This window comes from Oryctolagus cuniculus, chromosome 2 (assembly GCF_964237555.1).
Source record: "Oryctolagus cuniculus chromosome 2, mOryCun1.1, whole genome shotgun sequence".
NCBI lineage: Eukaryota > Metazoa > Chordata > Mammalia > Lagomorpha > Leporidae > Oryctolagus > Oryctolagus cuniculus.
The window spans coordinates 163,611,185-163,634,249 of record NC_091433.1 but is presented as its reverse complement, the minus strand read 5'-3'; the positions used below and the strand labels follow the sequence as shown (position 1 = coordinate 163,634,249).

At 37.5% G+C, this 23,065-nt stretch overlaps 1 protein-coding gene across 3 annotated transcripts in view; it reads right to left on the bottom strand.

Moving 5' to 3' along the window:
* Nucleotides 1-385: 385 nt before the first annotated feature.
* The window catches only part of MAP4K3 (mitogen-activated protein kinase kinase kinase kinase 3), a 222,876-nt gene continuing 200,196 nt past the window's right edge, over nucleotides 386-23,065 (bottom strand). For all 3 annotated transcript variants that reach the window (XM_051842965.2, XM_051842963.2, XM_051842964.2), the window contains 7 exons: nucleotides 20,674-20,777; nucleotides 15,375-15,546; nucleotides 12,359-12,427; nucleotides 12,188-12,280; nucleotides 7,695-7,765; nucleotides 2,463-2,518; nucleotides 386-1,821 (listed from right to left, as the gene is read on the bottom strand). In XM_051842965.2, the coding sequence (XP_051698925.1) occupies nucleotides 1,734-1,821; nucleotides 2,463-2,518; nucleotides 7,695-7,765; nucleotides 12,188-12,280; nucleotides 12,359-12,427; nucleotides 15,375-15,546; nucleotides 20,674-20,777 (653 nt within the window). In that variant the 3' untranslated portion in view covers nucleotides 386-1,733. The remainder of the gene's footprint in view (nucleotides 1,822-2,462; nucleotides 2,519-7,694; nucleotides 7,766-12,187; nucleotides 12,281-12,358; nucleotides 12,428-15,374; nucleotides 15,547-20,673; nucleotides 20,778-23,065) is intronic.

Here is a 23,065-nt window from a genome sequence, read left to right as displayed (position 1 = left end):
ACTGTAACACTGTAGCACAAAAACAGCCACAGACAAACAATATGTAAATGAGTATTTTTGGTGTTGTGATTCAATAAAACTTAATTTAAAGAACAGGTAGACAGGTAGGTTGGACTGGGCTAAGGCCTGCTCTAGCCAAAAACTATGAATGTTTAATTGATTTTCTGATCAGGAGGCTGATAATTCTGCAAAAGACATGCCATTCTTTAATAAATATGGGGAATATTAAGGCTTCATGAAATTGAGATCAAAATAAAGATCATGATTTGGGGGACCAGAATTGTGTATTGAAGGATTTAAGTGCAAAACAAATCATGTCCTGCTCTTTAATGTATTTCAGGGTTACTGCATACAGATTAAGCCAGAAGACAGCTACTATACAACAGCATGTTAAAAAACATGTTTATTTTACACTATATACAATCAGAAGCATATTTAAAATCATTTTCAATTAAAATAAATGAAGACCATAAATCACAATTTAGTTTGTTCTTAGTGTATATACTCACATTAAAATATAAAGAACATATACCAAAAAGAGCCAAAAGTGTGCATTTTCTAGAACTTGGTATATAATACATATCCCATTGGAAAAAAGCAATGAAAAATGACTTTAACCAAAACTAAGTCCTGTGATGTGCAGTAACCATTATATTGTTTGTATGAGGTAGTAACTAAATTATTTTGGCCATGTGTTAATACTCTAAATCAAAAGAAATATGAAAATAATCATAAAATAAGGCCAATGAAAGTAAAAATTCCACTAAAAATTTGACCCATTTCACTCTATGGAATGTTACAGTTCTTCAATGTGATATATGAAATGCTTAGTGTGAAACCTTTAATAATGCTAATTTATTCTTTGTGCATTCTGTAATTCAGACAACAGTTTCAGTGTTACATTATGGTACCATTATTCTGTGATTTAAAATTTTTTCAAAGGTACTGTTTTAAACACAGACAAGCAATCTTACAGGATTCTGCTTAAATATAAAAAGACTAGTTACTACAACAGGTGGTTAATTGGCTTGTTTCAAATAGAAAACAATCCAAATACATTTAAAAAAGATGTGTGGAGCCAAATGCATATTGACAATGTCACAGCTTACTTTTGTGACTTAATACATCACATATCAATACTCTGTGCAAATATAAACACCAGTGTACTTGCATTAAAATTAAAAACAAGATTATAAAATGATTACAGCCTCCATTACAATTTTAAAAGTTACAAGATTTATATTCATATTACTAAATTACATATAATAAAAATACAATAGTGTTAAATGTACTGTTTCATTGCCAGCATCCCATTTTGTAATATAACCACACCCAGGAATATACTAAAGAATTCTTAAAATATTAACCCCAATTGCATTTTCATCAACATTTACATCTGTACAGATAAGACACTTACTTGTACATCTCATAAAAGTACATTATCTACATAAATTCTTAGTGTATGTCTTCAGCAATATGAAGAGTCACAGAAAAATACTGCCTATATGTACAAAGATTACATAACAATGAATTAAGCACTTGTGTGGTTCAATATGCTAAATATATCCATACCACTTAAAACAAAATCTCCCCAGTCTCGTCTCATGCCACAATAAATTACAAAGGAACTGAAGCCAGGTTACTGCAGCTTTTGTACAGCTTCAAGCATCCAGAATGTTGCAGTGGTAGTGTTCGTTCTTTTCCGAGTTAGTTGTCAAAGCCCAACATTTCTCTCAGTAACTGTTTTCATGACCCGCCAGGATGTATAAATTGCTATTTGCTGTGGGGTTATCAGTTGGCCTACTTTCCAAAACCACGACCCTAAAAGTAGTAAACAAAAAACATGTAACAAAACAAAGTTATTCTTGAATACCCACGAAGACAGCAAAAAATTTCGTTTGCCTCGCCATTGCCATTTTATGCCTCTACAAATGCTGCTCATTTGACTTGTGGGCAGAAATCACTTGCTTCCATTACGACTGAAGGGCCAGTTCCAGCTCTGTGAAGTGATTTTGCTGCCTATCACCAAGCCAGTGTTCCTCTAAGATTCAGAGGGGGAACACAACTACAGGAATGACTTGGGAAAACCTGATTCTTACTGTCAATTCTAGGAACAATTTTCTGTTCAAAAATCAGAAGGTAAATCAGAACAGAACTACAAAATTATATTTGGCACTCAAACCAGCAAGTTCTATCTGTTAACATATGGTATTTCCTCTTTCTTTCGCTGTAAATCAGACTTTAGATAGTAAGTTCAATGCAAAATAGTACTAAGAGATTATAAATTCCTGTTACTTGGAAGATCAGACATATTTTGAAAGGCTTTATAACCTTCTAGCTTATGACTTCTTATAGTGAGAAATATATAATGTTGAACATATTGCAGAAATTTCAATTCTCTTGAAAATGAAATCAGTAAAACAGGTTTAGTACTATGTATTTAATACAACTTGTTTTCATACCTGTCAGAGCCAAGTAGCCTGAAAATTCTTGTGCTATCTGAAATCTCTTGTGTTACCTGTTAATTAAAATATAAATTTAATTTCTGAAATTAAAGACACAATTTAGTATGGGTAGTTCATTATAACTCTATAGGAAAGAAACATAATTCCTAAGTTGGAAATATATCTCTGGTATGTTTATTTAAGTCAGCACTGTGTATCAATTTGTTAGCCTAGGAATAATGTGGCAAACTTAAATTTATCTAAGATACAGATGAAGGAAAAGTGTATATTTGTTGAATTATAGACTTCAAGGAAAGATTTTAAAGCAATGAACTAGGTTCATATTATTTATTAGAAACCTTTTGTTGTTTATGTTAATGCAAACAGTAAAGCTACTGGCAGCAGTAAGCCATTGAGAACTAGTTCTCTTATTTAAAAGGCTTGTTTTGTGGAATATCAGGAAATACTTAAGAGCCAGACATGACCTGAGTTTGGATCTCAGTTCTTCTCAGCTGTGACACTGGGCAAGGTGTGTAATCTGTTGGAAATGGTTTTACCTACTGCAAAATGGGATATAAAAGATCCACCCTGCAAGTGTTCTTATAAGGCATTAGTGGGTACCAATGCCTAGCTAAGGAAGTACTCAATAAATAATAATTATCTTTCTAGAATCTTCTCTGTTCTCTTCAAATAATATTTTCTGATGACATCTATCCTTCAAAGACATCCTCAGGGTGACCAACAACTGGTTGGGGAGTAAAGAGTAAATCTTCAGGAGAAGGAGAAACATACTATTCACAGCTTACTGAACACAAAACATTCCAAATTATAATGGCAGTAGCTTCTTCTGAAAATTTGTTAGGCCGAAAAAACATTTCAATTTGGAAACCACACGTATTTCATCGATACCCTTACAGTCAGCTATTGTGGAACTGAGTGATTCTCAACGCCTGTGGTCACGCAGCATGCCTGGAGGAGATGACACACTCATGCAGGCACAGTGGCAAGTCCTGCCTGCGATCTCCAACACATTCAGGGGTGCTGACTGGAAGGACAGCACAGTCTTGGAGGTGCTGTACTGGAGGACCAGCTGGGTGGTTTTAACAAGTCCCTCAGGTGACTTTTTGGGGCAAGCTTTTCTTTTCTTCTTCTTAAAACCAGTCTCTCCTGTGATACCTTCCTTTCTCTGACCAGTGTTACCAGCTGTTCTGTTCTGAACTCCCTGCTCCATTCCTGCAGGTGATTTCATAGCATCTTCCTAAGAAGTGAGCTCGCGGCTGGGAATTACTGCCAGAAACAGCAGCAGTGACCTTCCTCACTGCAGACCAGGCATCGTGCTAAGCACACTACCTGTTTCATTTCATTTAATCTTTTTTTTTTTAAAAAGCAAAATATTATTTATTTATCTGAAAGTCAGAAAGCGAGAGACGAGAGGGAGAGAGATCTTTTATTCGCTGGTTCACTCTCCAGATGGCTGCAATGGCCATGGCTGGCTGGGCCAGGCCAAAGCCAGGAGCTTCATGCCAGTTACCCACATGGGTAGCAGGGGCCCAACACTTGGGCCACCTTATGCTGCTTTTCCCAGGCCATTAGAGGGAGCTGGATCGCAAGTGCAGCAGTCAGGACATGAACCCACACCCATATGAGTTGCTGGCATGGCAGGTGGTGGCTTTACCTGCTTTGCCACAGTGCTGGCCCCATTTCATTTCATTTAATCTTATCAACTCTCACTTCATAGATCCAAAACAAACAGCAAGCAAAAAGTTAAGTGATATGCCAAGGTCACATGGCTACTGTTTAACTAGTGCAGTTGTAACTTGCACCCGGGCGTCTAAACTTTGGAACCCATTCTCATGATCCGTATGCTATGCTGCTTATTTGTTAGAAGCTTTGATTTAGTAAGGACAGTTTAGGACACAAATGAGCTTATTTCTTCCTTATGGCATCTGAGGGTCTCCTTTCTTTATAATGAGAAAGTAAAAGTTGTACCACTGAGATAGGCTTAGGGATATTGGAAGAATTTTTGAGGATTTTCTTGCCTATAACATTCTAGGGGGTAAGTACCATATCTTGTTCATGTTTCTAACTCTAGCACTTCCTGGCATAAATGTTTAACTAAATTGAACATATCGTGTGGTTTGGAGTTAAATTATTTCTGTAAGGCAGGAAGGACTCATGAGATGCAGCTAAAGAAGAAGGAAAATGGGGCAAATAATCTTATAGATGTCAAGTGACTACAGGTAGGAGAAGTAAGAGGCAGGCCGGCTTCTAGAGAAATGCAGAACCCTCTACACATGGCCTGCACTGGTGACTATGAAACGCAAGGCAGAAAGGGTGCCCTGGGAGAGAGAGCACTGCGTCAGCACTCTGGCTCCAAGTGATGGTCTGGGAAGGTGGGAGACAAAGTCGGAGGTGGCTCACAGTGTAGCAGTACTAGCAAGTTCTCATGATGAATTCAAGGGTCACTATCTGGACGCACATTAAAATTGGGCTGAAACTGGGTAATGAAGAGAGAGAAATGGCTATAAAGCATAAACTATTGATTTTATCACTAGATTGAATATGGTAATAAGCATTAAAGTAGTGCTTGTAACATTTAGAAATTTTCCAAAGTTAGAGAACTGATTAAAGCAGAATTTGGCAATCTTCTGTGGCTACTTAATGAACATAATTTTAAAAAGATTACTTACTCTCAACACAATAAAGCTATACATGATAAACCCAAAGCTACCATCATACTGATTGAGGAAAAGATGCAAGCATTTCTTTAAATATCTGGAACCAGACAAGGATGTCTATTGCCCATTCTCATCACTCTTTTTCAATACAGGTCTGGAACTTCCAGCCACAGCAATTAAGCAAGAAAAAGAAATAAAAAAGCAAACACATAGGAAAGGGGGAATTCAAATTATCTCTGTTGCAGATTATATGAATCTATTTATAGAAAAAACAATTAGGACTGATAATTTAGTAAAGCTGCAGGATACAGAATGAAGAGAAAAATCAGTTGCCAATAGTGAACTCACTGAGAAAAAAACCAGAAGAGCAAACTCATCCACAACAGCTACAAAAACCAGACCAAAATAAAACCTTGAAATAAATTTAACTATGGATGTGAAAGATCTCTACAATATAAATTACAGAACACCAATGAATGTGATTGAAGAACACACACACACAAAATACAAAGGCTTCTTACATTCACTGAATAGAAGAATCAGTATAAGTTAAAATCTCCATAGTACCCAAAGTGATGACATTCTTCACAGAACTAGAAAAAACAATCTTAAATATGAAAGCACAAAAGATACCCAACAACCAAAGTAATCTTGAACAGAAAGAACAAAGCTGGAGCTGTCACAAAACCTGATTTCAAGACATACTATAGAGGCTGGCGCCGCGGCTTACTAGGCTGATCCTTGTGGCGCCAGCACACCGGGTTCTGGTCCTGGTCGGGGAGCCGGATTCTGTCCCTGTTGCCCCTCTTCCAGGCCAGCTCTCTGCTGTGGCCAGGGAGTGCAGTGGAGGATGGCCCAAGTGCTTGGGCCCTGCACCCCATGGGAGACCAGGATAGGTACCTGGCTCCTGCCATCGGATCAGCACGGTGCGCCGGCCGCAGCGCGCTGGCCACGGCGGCCATTGGAAGGTGAACCAACGGCAAAGGAAGACCTTTCTCTCTGTCTCTCTCACTGTCCACTCTGCCTGTCAAAAAAAAAAAAAAAAAAAGACGTACTATAGAGCTACTGGGACAAAAGCAGCATGGTACTGGCATAAAAACAGACACATAGACAACTGGAAAAGACAGAGCGCCAGAAAGTAATCTGCACATCTATAGCCAACTGATTCTCGATAAAGGTGCCAAAAACATACAAAGGAGAAAGCACAATCTCTTCAACGGTGCTCAGGAAACCAAATATCCATATGGAAGAGAAAACTGAAACAAGTCTTCCCTCTCACCCTATATAAAAATCAGCTCCAAAGAGATCAAAGACCTAAATGTAAGATATGAAACTAGTAGAAGACGACACAGGAAAACACTTCAAGACAGTGGCATGGGCAACAATTTTTTGGATAACACCCCAAAAGCACACAGGCAACAAGAACAAAACTAGATAAATGAGATTTGTATTAGAATAAGAATTTTCTGCAAAGCAAAGGAAAGGAACAACAGAGTCGATGACAGAATGGGGGAAAAAAATATGTGCCAACTATTCATCTAGTGAGGATTAATATCCAGAATATATAAAGAACCTAAGAAACTCAATGACAAAATCCAAACAAACCAGTTAAGAAATGGGCAGAGGACCTGAACAGGTATTTCACAAAAGAAACAAAAATGGCCAACAAGTATATGAAGAAATGCTCAGTGTCTCCAGCCATCAGGGAAATTCAGATCAAAATCATAGGGAGCTATTATCTCAGTTAGAAAGGCTATTAACAAAAAAAGATAAAACATAACAAATGCTGGCATGGATGTGGAGAAAAGGAAATGCTTATCCATTATTGAAGAAATGTATATTAGTACAGCCAGTACAGAGAACAGTACGGAGGTTCCTCAGAAACCTGAAAACGTATCTACCATATGATCCAGCTTTCCTACTCCTGGTGTGTGTGTGTGTATGTGTGTGTGTGTATATATGAAAGAAGTGACATTACTACATCAAAAAGATCACCTGACCCCTTTTTCATTGCAGTACTTCTCGCAAGAGCCAACGTATCACAAGTATCCACTGGTGATAAGTCGATACAGAAAATGTGATGCATACAGTGGAATATTATTCAGCCAGAAGAAGAGAATGAAATCCTGACAATTTTAGCTAATATGAATGGAAATGTAGGTCCTTAAATAAAGTGAAATAAGCTAGCCAAGGAAAGACCACATGTTCTCTTGCATATGTAGAATTTACAGAAGTATAAATATAGTTGATTTGAAGCTTAAAAAGTTATTACTAGAGGCTGGAAAGAATGTGGGAGACTGGATCATGGGTTACTAAAACTGAGACAGAAATAATAGGTTTTAGTATTCCACAGAACAGTGGTGAGACTATAGTTCCCAATAATGTGCTCTAAACTGTATAAAGAGCTGGTAGAGAGGAATTGGAAGGCTCAAAGCATGAAGAAAAGGTAAGGAAATTGAAATGTTAACTGTTTGATTTGATCAATTTATGCTGTATAGGTGTGCTGAAACACTACATAGTATTCCATTAAAAAGGTCCAAGTATTGCATGTTAATAAAAAAAGAGTTCTTACCTCATTAGATCTAAAACTTCTACCTTGCATCCCATGTTTCCAGAAAGCTAGCACACTGTCTTGCAGGCAAACTAGCAGGCAAGAACAGCTCAGTTACTGTTAATAGTACAAAAGTTCAACTGATAAGCATCATTCATCCCTCTATCTCATACAGTAATATTTCAATTAATAACTAGTATCAGCTACCTGTCTTGTATGGTGTCTTTACATTTGGAACTTAAGAAATATACTATGTAGGGTTTATTCATTTTTGGGAAGAAAAATGAAAAATTATTGAAAATTTTTTGTAATAGACATTTTTGTTTTGATAAAATATTTTTAAATGTAGATCAAAAATATAGAACAGCATCATAAAAACATATATGTACCCACCACTCAGAGGTCAAATCCCAATATTCTGGCATATCTGCTTTTGTTTTAAATAAATACAGCTGGCATCCCTTATATACTCCTCCCATGATGCCATACTGGCCTTTCACTATTCTTTGAGATATCATTATTATAAATGAGGCATTTATCATTCTCATGCATGTTTTATTACATTATCAATATAAACTTTGTATTGACATTATTAAAGGTGAAAGATTTATATGATCTCAAGAAAAACCAGAGTATATATTGACATTATTATATACAATGCTGCAATACACATTGCTGTATATTTTATTGAATATTCTGCAAAATTTTGTCAGGTAAGACGTACCGCAGAATTACTGGGACAAGGGGTAAATCAAGTTTTGGTCTTGATTTTTATATTTATATATTAATACATATTTTTGTGTATGTTCTGTAAGGAAGATACCTAACTTTGTTTCCTGCAGCTAATCAGTTGCACCAGCACTACTTCTGAACATCCTATCATTTTCCCCTGATACATAATGTCATAAACTTCTATTTGTATGTGGGTCTATTTCTGCCCTTCTCTTTTGTCCCACTTTGCTATTAACTTATCTGTGTTGATACACACTGTCTTAATCACTATGGCTTTATCCTAAGTTTCAATACTGAGTAGGAAAACTGTCAACATTTACTTTACTCTTCTTAGTCTTTGACTCTTCCATGTGAATTCTAAGAAAAACTTATCAAGAGGCACAAAGCACTTTGCTGACATTCTTACTGCAAATGCACAGCATTTGTGAATTAACTCAAGAACTAATATCTTTCATCTTGAATCTTGTTACCTATGCATACGATACAGTTCTTCATTTATTTAAATCATCTTTCATGCTTTTAACCCAAGGGTGGGGAACGTGTGGCGCCCTGGCTGTATAAGGCCTGAAAAATCATTTGTTCTGGCCCTGCCAAGAAGGACTCAAAATTCAATAAATCTAGAGCAGGCTAATTCCCCAAATGATTTTATACAACATCCAAATGACCCTTGGGAGGAAAAAGATTTTCCATCCAACAACTTGGGATTTCCTAGAAAATGGTTTTACCTAGTTAGTGCCATTGTGAAAAGTATCTTTTCTCCTATTTCTTATTATGATTTTCATTGATTATTTAAGAAAGCTGTTCATATTTAGCAATTCTGAATTTTCTTATTAGTGCTAGTAATTTATTTGCAGAGTTTTCTTTTCTTTTTTTTTTTTTTTTAAAGATTTTATATATTTATTTGAAAGGCAGAGTTATAGAGGGAGAGACAGAGAGAGGTCTTCCATCCACTGGTTCACTCCCCAAATGGCTGCAATGGCTGGGGCTGGACCAGTCCGAAGCCAGGAGCCAGAACTTCTTCCGGGTTTCTCATGTGGGTGCAGGGGCCCAAGCACTTGGGCCATCTTCCACTGTTTTTCCAGCAGAGTCGGATCGATAGGGAGCAGGCAGGACACAAAACATGCATGTCCACATAGGATTTAAGTACCTGAACCATCACCTGGTGCATCCTAGGGTGCACATCAGGAGGAAGCTGAAATCTGATGTGAAGCAGGGTGAGCAGGACTAGAAACAGGCATTCCCATATGGGATGCCATTGTCCCAAGTAGTGACTTAAACTACTGCAACAAGTGTTTATCCCTTTATTTAGTTTTTAAATATCTCTTTTCATAAGGTAATTTTTATTTTCTGTACTGACTTTGTTTGATTCTATCAAGCCTTAAACACTGGTTTGTTCAGAATTCCTTCTGTCTACCATCTGAAACAGTTGGTATAGATAGGGATTATCTCCTCTCTTTTTTTTTTTTTGTTTTTGGTGCGTTTTATTTAATTTATTTTTTAAGGGAATACAAATTTCATAAGTACAACTTTAGGTCTTCTTCCTTTAAGTTGGAAAAAAGTCAGCTATAAAAAAATTATCACGCTTAATTACCAAGGTCCTTATAGCCACAATAATGGCTGCGGTTCCCCATCTCCTGTGGGACACTTTTAGTCTTTTTTTGTCAGCCAGCAGCTCTGGTCGGTCTTTCTTTCTTTCTTTCTTTCTTTCTTTCTTTCTTTCTTTCTTTCTTTCTTTCTGTCTTTCTGTCTTTCTGTCTTTCTGTCTTTCTGTCTTTCTGTCTTTCTGTCTTTCTGTCTTTCTTTATTTCTGTCTTTCTCTCTCTCTCTTTCTTTCTTTCTTTCTTTCTTTCTTTCTCTCTCTCTCTCTCTTTCTCTCCTTCCTTCCTTCTTTCCTTCCTTCCTTCTTTCTTTCCTTCTTTCCTTCCTTCCTTCCTTCCTTCCTTCCTTCCTTCCTTCCTTCCTTCCTTCCTTCCTTCCTTCCTTTCTTTCTCTTTTTTAAGGTTTATTTATTTCAAAAGCAGAGTTACAGAGAGAGGGGGAGAGAGAGAGATCTTCCATCGGCTGGATCACTCACTAAATGGCTGCAATGGCCAGAGCTGGGCTGGTCTGAAGCCACGAGCCAGGGGTTGCTTCTGGATCTCCCATGTGGGTGCAGAGGCCCAAGCACTTGGGTCATCTTCTGCTGTATTCTCAGGGAGCTGGATCGGAAATAGAGCAGCCTGGTGCCCATATGGAATGCTGGCACTGTAGGGGGTGGCTTAACCTTCTATACCACAGTGCAGGCACTATCTGGTCTATTTCTATACCTGGAGGCCAGCAGGCCTATTGGCTTCAGGCCTGCATACTGCTTTGAGATTCTGTTGTGATCTTGCTTTCTGACCCTGGTCATGTTTTTTGAAGTAGGAATTTCAATTTTACATCTAGACTAGCAGTCCCTTAAAAGTGATTTATTATCATCATCATTGTTGGGGGAGAGGAATTCTGGTTGGGGGAAAGAGGAAAATAGGATCAGGAATAAGACAAATGAACTGTCTATTCTTGGTGTACCCTCTGTCAACATGTAAACATGCAAATAATTTTATTTTACTGATCAAGAAATTTATTTTACTGATCTAGAAAAATTGTGTAAACACTTATCATTCTTTTTACCAGAACCATCGTATATAATTTTCACTGTATTTTTCCTGAATATAATCACTTTGGAATATTGATTCTGTCAAAAATCATCTTTCAGAAAAAAACTCTTATCAAGTAAAACATGACAAATCCAAAAAGTAAATTTCATATTCTCTGATCAGCAGATAGAAAAGCAATATACTAAGTCCTAATTTTTTAAGTTGTGATAGGCAAGCTCTATAGAAGGCTGGAGGACATGTGATGCATACACATGTTGTGAGAAGTGTTTTTTTTTTTTTTTAAAGATTTTATTTATTTGTGGGTCCAGTGCCGTGGCGCGGGTTAATCCTCCGCCTGTGGCACCGGCATCCCATATGGGCACTGGTTCTAGTCCTGGCTGCTCCTTTTCCAATCTAGCTCTCTGCTATGGCCTGGGAAAAGTAGGAGAAGATGGCCCAAGTCCTCGGGCCCCAACACCCGCGTGGGAGACCTGGAAGAAGCTCCTGGCTCCTGGCTCCAGATCAGTGCAGCTCCGACCGTTGCAGCCATTGGGGAGTGAACCAACAGATGGAAGACCTTTCTCTCGTTTCTCCCTCTCACTGTCTGTAACTTTACCTCTCTTTAAAAAAAAAAAAAAAAAAAGATTTTATTTATTTAAAATCAATTACTGAGAGAGAGAGAGAGAGGCCAACCAACCTTCTGTTGGTTCACTTTCCATAAGACTGCAACAGTTTGGGTTGGGTCAGGTCAAAGCCAGGAGCTTCAACTCCATTTGGATCTCACAATGTGGTGGCAGGGACCCACGCACTTGCGCCATTTTCCACTCTGCTTTCCCAGGTACATTATTAGTAGGGAGCTGGATCAGAAGTGGAGCAGCCGGGACTCAAACCAGCACTCATATGGGATGCTGGCATTGCAGATGGTCGCTCAATCCACTGCTCCACAATGTGGCCCCAAGGAATGTATTTAATTATTTCTTTTGAAAAATATTAACATTTATACTATAGTGTTTAAACAATTTTAGAGAATGTACAACAGTGAAGGCTGACAGTGACCTCATAGTAATTATATCCTATACTTAAAAAACCTGTCCTTAATAATATATAATTTCAGAAAACTTATTTTACACAATTCATAATGCAAAAAAACATAAAACTTTGATTTACCTATTGATTCAATCTGGAAATCAAAAGTGAGTTCCGATGATAATTTTCTGCTAGATTTTAATCTTCCTTGGAGATTTACTATTTTTATACAACCTGGAGGGAAAAAAAATCAGTCAGAATCTCAGATAAGACCAATCTAATTAAAATAAGATACACATAAACAAAACTTACAGTCTAAGCACACAAGGATGGTATCTCTCTCCAGCTGGGTTACATGAGTAACACTCGTCTGTGGGGTATCTACAAAATAAACAATGCTTGGTAAACTTCGGAAAACTGAAATGTTTAAAACACACAGATATTACAAGAAAGAATTCTGAGGATTCCTAAATTTGAAATGGATGGTAATTTGTTGCACTACAAACACTGATGCAAGTGCTAAACTATGTAAGTGCTCAACATAATAAAGTTAGTGACTAAATACTATTGGTAATGTCATTATTTTTATTCCTATTTGAAATTGGCAGTGTAATATTCTAAATTATGTTTTTGACTTATTTCAAGTTCAGAGACTAGGGACTGTGCTTTATATCAGATTATATACTAGTGCCTAGAACAATATTTATTTAACAAATATTTATGAATGAATCAAAGTCAAACCAGTTACCCTGAATACAAATAAGTTAAAATGAAACATTTTCATAAGGATGAAATACTACCAAAATGCAAAGAGGCATTATTTTTATTATAATGATTTAGCAAATTTCTTACAAACTGAAAATGCCTAAATTATTTGATTTCCTACGAAGCAAAATTCAATACAGTATATTCAAAGCCTTATATGAGCATCAAAATTGAATTGCTAAACAGTGGCCTTGGTTCCTGGTCTTAGACTTCCTGGAGAGGTGATGCCATGTACAGTTTACCTTGTTTGTTTTCTATTTCTCATAGTTTCTAGTCATAGGACATCAAAGGACTACTGTATTTCAGACCTATGTGTCTATCTTAGACCCTGGGAGCCTACTAGGGTGAGAAAGGTACAGAAAAGACTTTCTGCAAATCAGGCCATGCAGGATCTCAGTTGCTCTTACACAACTGGTAAAAATTAAGAATCTGAACATGTCTGTGCCATCCACTCTGGTTCAAGAAGGCAATTTAACATATTAGATAGAAAGCAAGGAAAATGAAGTTTTCCCAAGTTCTTACAACAGTCATTTCCCAATTATGGGCTTCATCTGATTTTTAAGAAAAACTGATGCCTGGCTACCACCTCAAGATATATTTTACCTGGGTGTATATGTGACTCAGAGTTATCAGGAGTTTTAAATTTCAGCTGATCTCAATGTAAGAGTTTGGGAACCAGTGGTTCAGAATTTCATCTCATATAAAACCCTACCAGCTAGGGAAACTTTTTTCTGCCAAAGGTCATTTGGGTATTTATCGTGTCATTTACAGGCGATACAAAATTACTAACTTCTCCCTTTCTGTCTGTAACTCTGCATCTCAAATAAGTAATTAATTAATTAAAAAAACAATTTAGCCTGCCATAGATTTATCGAATGTTGAGTCTCGCCTGTAGTTGCCTCGATAGGACCAGACCAAATGATTTCGTGAGCCCTAAAATGACCTGCAGGCTGGATGTTTCCCACCTCTGATCTATTGCACAGCAATGCACTCTACAATGATACTTCTAAAGACAAAAAAGCAAAAGGGGCTTCAAAATAAATAGAGACTTTTAAAAATAAAGATAAAAATACCTTTAAAGGTCATGTTTTCTAAGTGTGAGCATTAAATGCAGTTTATTTACTATGAAACACTACTTAGATCTACTATTTGCTACAACACAATAGGAAGGTTTCAAGATATAATCAAATTTTTGTAAAAAGCAAATTATTTGGAGACTACATTTCCTGTAACACTAGGGTGATCAGCTATGAAGAAAGGATCGCTATACAACTTGACAATGTGGAGCAATACTTAAGGAAATAAATTATATGTAAGATGATTATTTTCAAATATCCTCAAATATCCTGTAAGTAGCTGTTTGTTTACAATTTGTATCTGAACTGCAAACCATTTAAAACACTTTTTGAAAGTTACTAGGTAGCACCTGAATACAAATTACTGGTATACACTGGAAACAAAATACACTAAAACTATTCTATAATGCAGCATTTCCTTTTCTAAAATTAGCTTTTCTAACAGCCTGAGGTTTGTACAAGCAGAGTACTCAAAAGCATGGTCCCTGTGTATCAATCAATACCATCAGTACCACCTGGAGATTTACAGCGAGATTACACAGGCCCCAGTCCAGACCTAGCGCTGGGACCTGGCCATGTTTCTGAAGTCTGCTGGTGATTCTGACGCATGCTCATGCTTGGGAATTACTGGCATGTGCTAAACACTCAGTAATTTCTTTTACCAACACTCCTAAGTTAAAGCGTGGAATGTGATAGAAAAGGAAAAATCATGTGATGGCTTTTGGGGAGCAGGGCAAATGAACTTACGTACTAAGTTCTCAGGTATATGCCATATAACTTACATTAAATACTGACAATTCTGAGTTATGAAGTTTTCTAAGTGCCCAGGTTTTGTTTTAAACGTTTCCTGTGTTAACATGCCTTAAGTTGCTAATATTGTACATGTTTCCTATGTTAATATGCTTTTCATAGATTCATTTTCACATTCATAAACAGCATTAAATAATTATAGATGTATCTGAAATTCTCTAAAAAACTATATGAAATGAAAATCTCAAGAATATTACAAATATTTGAGCATCTATAAACTGATTTGAGAGAAAAGGGCTTTAATTGGTAATTATTTCTAACTAGATTTACAACAGTTATGACTTTAAGGTTTACCTACATGTAATGTCCTTTGAGATAAACTTTTTTTACATTTCATATTTATGTCATACATTTGTCAAAAATCATAAAATGACCCAGGTATGTATCTCATTTTATGGTAAGAGATGTACTCCTATAAAATTGCTTACTAATGTAAACCAAATATAGGCCTTTGAGGATTAGTCATTCCTAAATTAACAAATTAGTGTACATGCTCTTTGAATTCTTTGCAAATCAATCTGTGTTAAATGTGTCAAACCAACTAGCTACTTTAAAACAAATCATCTTTTTTTTCCAGTTTAACAACAATTAAGATTGGTTTCTTATGCAGTTTTTGCATACTGAGCTATAAAACCAGCATATGCACTGATCTTAATAATTCCATAAAAATCACAAACCTGATTCTGTAAACCATGAAGAGGTAGAATTTGGATTGAAAGTCTCAAATCGAACCACCTGGTTGAAGTCTCGCCCTCTACTGACACCGACACAAACTAAAGGGTATTGTTGTTCAGGAACTACCAGCATTTCAAACATTCTAAGTGGACATGGTATAGGAAATTCTATGTGCTAGAGGAAAAAAACAGAAATACATTAAACAAAAGCCAATAATTTTATGAGAATACTAGTAAGTAAACATATACAACATAGTTATAAGATTGCTTCTTGTCATAGAAACTCAGGGTATGCAGAAAAATCTAAATTATGAAGAATCTTTATAAAGATTAAAGTTTACTAATGTAGAAATTTTAAAAGTTTAAATCACATAATTTTAGAATATTAATGTTGGCAGTGCACTTGTAAGTCACCTGTCCAACCCTTTCTTTTTAGAAACTGATACCGGGAATTGAGTGACTGACCCAGAGTCTCCCCCTGGCCTATGTGGCACAGACTCCGGTCTCTTAGTTTGACGCTTCTCCAGTTATACTCTGCCTTCTTTGTCAACTGAGTAAACATGGAGAAATGAGATGCTCATTAGCAAGAGATAGGCCTCTTTTAAGTGTGGACAGAAAAGGCCACAAATAAATTTAACCTCAAGTGATTTTCCTCAAGAGGCTAATTTATACAGTTATAATGCAACCAAAGTTAATTTCAAATAATTTTTATACTGTTATAAAGATAATAAATTCACATTTTGAAGGTTTTGGAAAATAGACTGAGAACACTAAATTCATTAGTAATCAAGGACTAAAACCACAATCGGATCCTAGGCATACCTTCCAGAATGGCTAAACTTAAAAACAATGAAGATAACAAGCATCATATAGGAGTAAACCAAAACTGACAGGTGACATACATATTGGTACAACCACACTGGTTAATTACAGTATTAAAGCTTAAGACAGAAATCCCTGCAATAATCCCCTAGGTATACATTCTAGAGAAAATAGGTACACATGCATAGGAGACACATACATCAAAAATGTTCCCAGAGCACTGTTCAGAATAACTAAAAATGGGAAATAATTCAAATATCTATCAGTGGTAGAATAGATAAAATGGAAAAGTTATAGAGGAATGAAAATGAACAAACTATAGCTATATCCAATTATTGCAAAAATATAATGGTGCACAAAGGTAGACACAGGAATATACATGATATGATTCTATTTACTGTTGAAAACCAGGTAAAATTATTTCTGATGTTTAGGGATACATGCTTATATAATAGAAAGAGAAACAAAAGTAGAGACTTTCCGTGTTTCCTTTGTAAGAGGGCAGGTCTGACTAGAAAGAGATGCATGAGGAATTCCGAGGTTCTTCTTCACAGAAAAGGTTGTTTTAAAAAAATGTTATTGGGGGGGGGGGGTGCGGCACCATGGCTCATTTGGCTAATCCTCGGCCTGTGGCGCCGGCATCCCATATGGACGCCGGGTTCTAGTCCCAGTTGCTCCTCTTCCAGTCCAGCTCTCTGCTGTGGCCCGGGAGGGCAATGGAGGATGGCCCAAGTGCTTGGGCCCTGCACCCACATAGGAGACCAGGAAGAAGCACCTGGCTCCTGGCTTCGGATCGGTGCAGCGCCGGCCGTAGCAGCCATTTGGGGAGTGAACCAACGGAAGGAGGACCTTTCTCTCTGTCTCTCTCTCTGTCTATAACTACCTGTTAAATTAAAAAAAAAAAAAAAAAAAGTTATCAGGGCCACTGTTGTGGTGTAGCAGGTTGTCACCACTTGGCAGCATCCCATAGCGGAATGCTGGTTTGAATCCTAGCTGTTCCAATTTTAATCCATGTTCCTGCTAAAGTACCTGGGAAAGCAGTGTAGGCTGGCCCAAGTGCTGGCCCCGGCCACCCTTGTGGGAGACCAGGATGGAGTTCCGGCTACAAGTTTCGGCCTGGACAAGCTCCAGCTGTTGCAGTCATTTGGGGAGTGAACGAGCCATGGAAGAGCTCTCTTTGCCATTCTGCCTTTCAAATATATAAGTATTTTTTAAAAAATCAGTCAAATATATTTTGTAAAGTTCATTCTTATATATTTTGTCATGCTTATAAATGAGCTTTTGTACTATATTTCCAAATGGTTATGCTAGTATTTATTTTCACTTTGTTTGAAAGGCAGTGACACAGCTATCTTCCACTCACTAGGTCACTCCTCATTTGCCTGCAACAACAGCTAGGGCTAGGCCAGACTGAAGCCAGGAGCCTGTACCTCAACCTAGGTCTCCTATATGGGTGGAAGGGACCAAAGCACTTGAGCGATTACCTGCTGCTTCCCAGGGTGCACTTTAGCAGGAAGCTGGATCAGAAGCAGTGCTGGGACTCATACCAGATACTCTGTTATGGTTTACAGCTGTCCCAAGTGGCATCTTAACTGTTGCAACAATGCCTGCCCCATTGGTAGTATTTAATAAAACAGATATTTTTCTTCGAAGAAATTTTTCAAAAAGATATATTTATTTATTTGAAAGTCAGAGTTACACAGAGAAAGAAGAAGAGGCAGAGAGAGAGAAGTCTTCTATCTGCTGGCTCATTCCCCAAAGGGCATCAACAGCCGGAGCTGCGCCAATCTGAAGCCAGGAGCCAGGAGCTTCCCTTGGGTCTCCCATGTGGGTGCAGGGGCCCAAGGACTTGGGCCATCCTCCACTGCTTTCCTAGGCCATAGCAGAGAGCTGGATCGGAAGTGGAGCAGTCAGGTCTTGAACCAGTGCCCATATAGGATGCTGGCACTGCAGGTGGTGGCTTTAACCTGCTACGCCACAGTGCTGGCCCCAACAATTTTTTTTAAAGATTTATTTATTTACTTGAAAGGCAGAGTGACAGAGTGAGGATGGGAGAGGGGGAGAGAGGGGAAGACAAGAATGAGACGGAGAAGAGAAAGATCTTCCATCTGCTGGTTCATTTCCCAAATGCCCAGAACAGCTAGTTCTGGACCAGGGTGAAGCCAGGAGCCAGGAACTCCATCCAGAATTACTGTGTGGGTGGCAAACACTCAAGCATTTGAGCCATCATCTGCTTCCTCCCAGGAAGCAAGAAGCTGGATCAGAAGTAGAGTAGCGGGTCTTGAACTAAGAACTCTGATATGGTAAGTGGTAGCTTAGCCAGCTGTGCTACAATGTCCGCCTAGATTTTATTTTTAATCTTGCAACTTGTAAATTCTAAAGGTCAAAAGGTGAAACAGGGATAATCATAACAAGTAGTTTGAAAGTGCTGGAAGATCCAATGTGGTCATATGAGGCAATAATTTAAAAAATTCTCTTTGAAATGTGGTAATCATTCAACAGAAAGAAAACAATGCTTTTATTTCTCAAATTTTTTTTGTCAGTATATAATTTTTTACTACCTCTATTATTTAATTTAGTTTCCAGTAATAACTAAGCCGTATGTTTAAGTCACTAACAGAAGATTCCCATCTAACAGTTTTAAGTCCATTTAATGGTATTAGTCCTTGAGGGTAGGGACCACACTATATTCATGGTGGTCTCTAGTATACAGCACTATGCTTGCCTGTCACAAATATACAATGTTGGCTGGGAACAGCTTTCATCTTTAATTTTTATTTATGATGAAATGTAGTCTCCAATGAAGCAAAAACTGTCCAAAATGTTATTAAGCGAATGGAAGAATACAGAAAGCATAAGAATGCCTTAGAATACATCTGATAGTGTTATACAGACATTAATTGAAATAATGTCCAATACAGAAACAAAATACACATCCGGAAATCTCTGAGCCAACAGACACAGAAAGGAAAGCTGTTAGAATTAAGGGAGGTAAAGGTAAGTAAGGCCTCATAGCTCAGGAAGAGTGGGAAGTCTTGAAAAAGCTCTGCAAATAGAACCGTACAGGAAGTCCACTACCCAGAAGGCTGGTAATGCATCTCACTGGTTTCAGGCAGGCTACATCATTCCGCCTACGACCAGAATGCTGATAGGCCTGGAGAAGAAGCCGAAGCCCCATGCATGGGTAGTCTAAGTTTCCCATGTCTTGAAAGTATATATTCCCTTCTACATGATTACCTAAAATTCTTCAAATTTGGAAAAAAGTTTTTCATCATATTTTAGCATAAATTTAACATTACAGATAACACATAAAATTCATTCATATTACGACTACATCAGTCTTTCAGTATATATGATATACATGAATAACAGATCTGATGAAACTTTTTCATTTTATAGAGTTAGGAATGATAGGAAGATCATATCCAACACAGAGTAAGAAAAAAGGAAGAAGATAGGAAAGGACAGGGCTACAGAAACCCCAAACTGTAGACTTTACCACTCTACCTAGGATAAAATATCCTCTGTTAAATAAGTAAGAACAAAGAGAAGCTGAGAACAAAACAACTGTTGTCACAAATGGGCTGTATTCAGAAATTCTGGCTTTAGGAAATTTGTGAGGTTATTTTCCCCTCAGTTTTCAATTTAAAGAATTTTTGTTTCAGTGGATTTACCTGACAATTACTATCTCATAGAGTTTCAAATTCTTGAATCATGGGAAAAATATATGTTTCTTAATTGCTTTTAAGATTTTTAAGTAATAGGAAGTCAGTACTTTAAATTCAATATTTAAATTATATTCTAATTCAATATTATAAAATATATGAAGACTCCTACTCCAGTTAGGGTCTGACTTTAATTTCTACTGAGAGATCAAATGTACAAAATAAGGTTACTTAATCCATACACAATAGCAAAGAAAAAAATAACTTTTAAAAATTCATTTGGGATTTCCTTGATATAACTGAGTCTGCATTTTATGCATTTTAAAAGCTAGCTTTTTAAGCTGTGGCTGAGTAATATTAAATATTGTAAAGCATATTAATTAAATATTCTAAAGAAATTTAAATAACTCAAACAAATCATTTTCCCCTTACTATAATGATTATCCAGATGGTTGTACTCTTGGGCCAGACACCAACCTATAGGTCGTTTCTCTGCAGAAAGGGAGTAAGTCAACCAGAGAATACATTCAAATCAACACCTCAATCATCTTTTAGCACCCTGTCTTTGACATCAGGCTACATATGTGAGACACTCTATTTTCACCTCCTATGCCTTTGAAATATTTCTCTAGTTTCTTTCAAAACTTTTATCAGGTCAGTTCAGTTCCTTACAATTGGTCAGGTTGTTATCATCCTCCCATAACACTCAAAACCATTAAATCAAGGATTAACTGAAAAAAGTGTTTTTATAAAGAACCAAAGTTGGCAATTAAGCTTTCACATTTGGAATGTTATAGACTGACTTTCACGCTTACCTTAATTAACATAAACTTCTGCATTGGTTCAACCCATTCTAATAGAACAATGCTAGTTTGGAGTGCCCCACATAGATATTTATGACCTGTGTAAGGGTTTCTCACTGTCAAGGCAAAAAAAAAAAGTAAACATGAGTTCTCTGATAAAACAGTCTTTACATTAATAGTTGCATGCTCAAAATAAAAAATCAAAAGCTGGCTGTCAGTTCAATTTCAGGTAACAGCAGGAAATGCCCTCATCACTTAGAGGATTTTGTTACCAAGCTGAATTAGACAGCTGTTACAGAGTTGGAGGACAGGAAGGTTTCTGAGTCTTACTTTAGCAGTGAAATTAGCTGAGGCAACATCTTGCAAAAAAGGTCAAAGTAAACCCGGGGAGAAGCTCTTAAACTGATAGCACACTAGACATTCAGGTGGTTCACAGGGTGTTTTCGGTTAGTAAAGGTCAGAGTCAACAATGCTTTGGTTCTACTAAAAATGTAACACTGGTCCATCTCTTCTCTTTTAAAAAGACATATCTATTTGAAAGGCAAAGTGACAGACAGAGAGAGGGAGAGACACAGAGAGAGAGAGATCTTTCACCTGCTGGTTCATACTCCAAATAGCTGCAACAGCCGGGTCTGGGCCCAGGTTGAAGTTGGGAGTCTGGAATTCCATCCAGGTGTCCCACATGGGTGGCAGGGAGTCAAGCACTTTGGCCATTTTTTGCTGCCTTCCCAGGCACATTAGCAGGAAACCAGACAGGAAGTGGAGCAGCAGTCAGATATAGGATGCTGGTGTTGCAGGTGGCTTAACCTACTGTGCCATTACACTGGTCCCATTTCATCTCTTTTTATTAAACTTTTATGATTACTAGAAAACATTATAGGCATAAATCAAATCTTAAAATACAGATGTATTTTACATATAATGAAGCATATATCATGAAACTAAATTTCCTCAGATTTTGGATTTTTCTTCTGGTTAAGATATAAAGTAACATATTCAAAACAAAGAAAAAAATTAAATCATAGGGGCTTGTGTTGTGGCAAAGTAGGTAAAGCTGCCGCCTGTGATGCTGGCATTTCTATGGGTGCTGGTACAAGTTCCACTTCTGATCCAGCTCCCTGATAATGTTCCTGGGAAAACAGCAAAGAATGGCCCAAGTGTTTGGGCCTTGGCACCCACATGGATGAAGCTCCTGGCTCTGAACTGACCCAGCTCCGGCTGTTGTGGCCATTTGGGGAGTGAACCAGCAGATGGAGGATCTCTGTCTGTCTGTCTCTCTCTAACTCTTTCAAATAAATAAATAAATGTTAAAAATTGAACTGTAAAAAAGTTATTAGCCATAAAATCTATGAACTTCACCTACATTTGAAATATTTAAACAGCAGAGATGAAGTCAACAGCAACATCACCTAGCCAAGGCAAACAGAAATGTCCACAGGAAATTAAGTTTCAAGTAAATCTGGGCCACTTTTCTCCCCCAGCAGAGCGTGTCAGCTTGCTGGATATTCCAACAGTGACTCAAACCACTAGGTCTAACTCAGCTGCTCTTCTTGCTTCCTATAATAAATAGCACTGGCATTCTGTCAGTCTTCCGAGTGCAAGACCTCAGTCATCTCTGAAGTTTTCTCTTCCTTTCTTTTTTCATGGCTCCTACTTTAGGTCAGGACCTTCTCCTTACTGTACAGTAAATAATTCATGCTCCCATGAGGCCTCTCATGCTCTATCTCCAATCTAATCTACCATTCTCTACAACCTGTATCCAGCTAAACTGGAATATTCAGCATTTACTATGTAAGCTTAATGATTTTTTTGTATTCAAATGTTTGTTCTGTCATTTCCTGTCTTTGAAATAATCTCTCCAACTAATCATATTTAAAAATCTATCTTCTTTTGAGGTCAAGCCCAATGTGTGCAGTTTTTCTGCATTATACCTTGTGCCGCAGTGATTCGGGTCTACTTATCTGCCCTGTCATGAACTGGTAGTTTAAGAGAAGCAAAAACACTGTTTCTGCTGTACAAACAGAATAGCTACTTGATATGTGAGTAGGGGAGGAACTTAGGCTGGGGGAATGCGAGCAGGGAGACTATAACCTTCACATGACGAGCACAAGATGTCACCTATCAGAGGCACAGAAATACAGCTGAAAGAATGCACGCAGTCCCACCAAGCAGAGTGGTGAAGGATGGTCAGTAGTGGAACCCATCGGGGACATGGGGTGGCAAAAGCGTTCTGATAAAAAAGAGTCATTGACCCAGTCTGCATGTAGCCAATCAATAAATTATCTGCCGAACACCTGTGATATGCAAGCTGCCATATCAAGCTTAGCCTACACTGAGGTGGAATGGTCAGTAAGTTTGTTTTACTTAAGGGAGAAGCATGAACAGTGATGGCAGGATGCCCTGG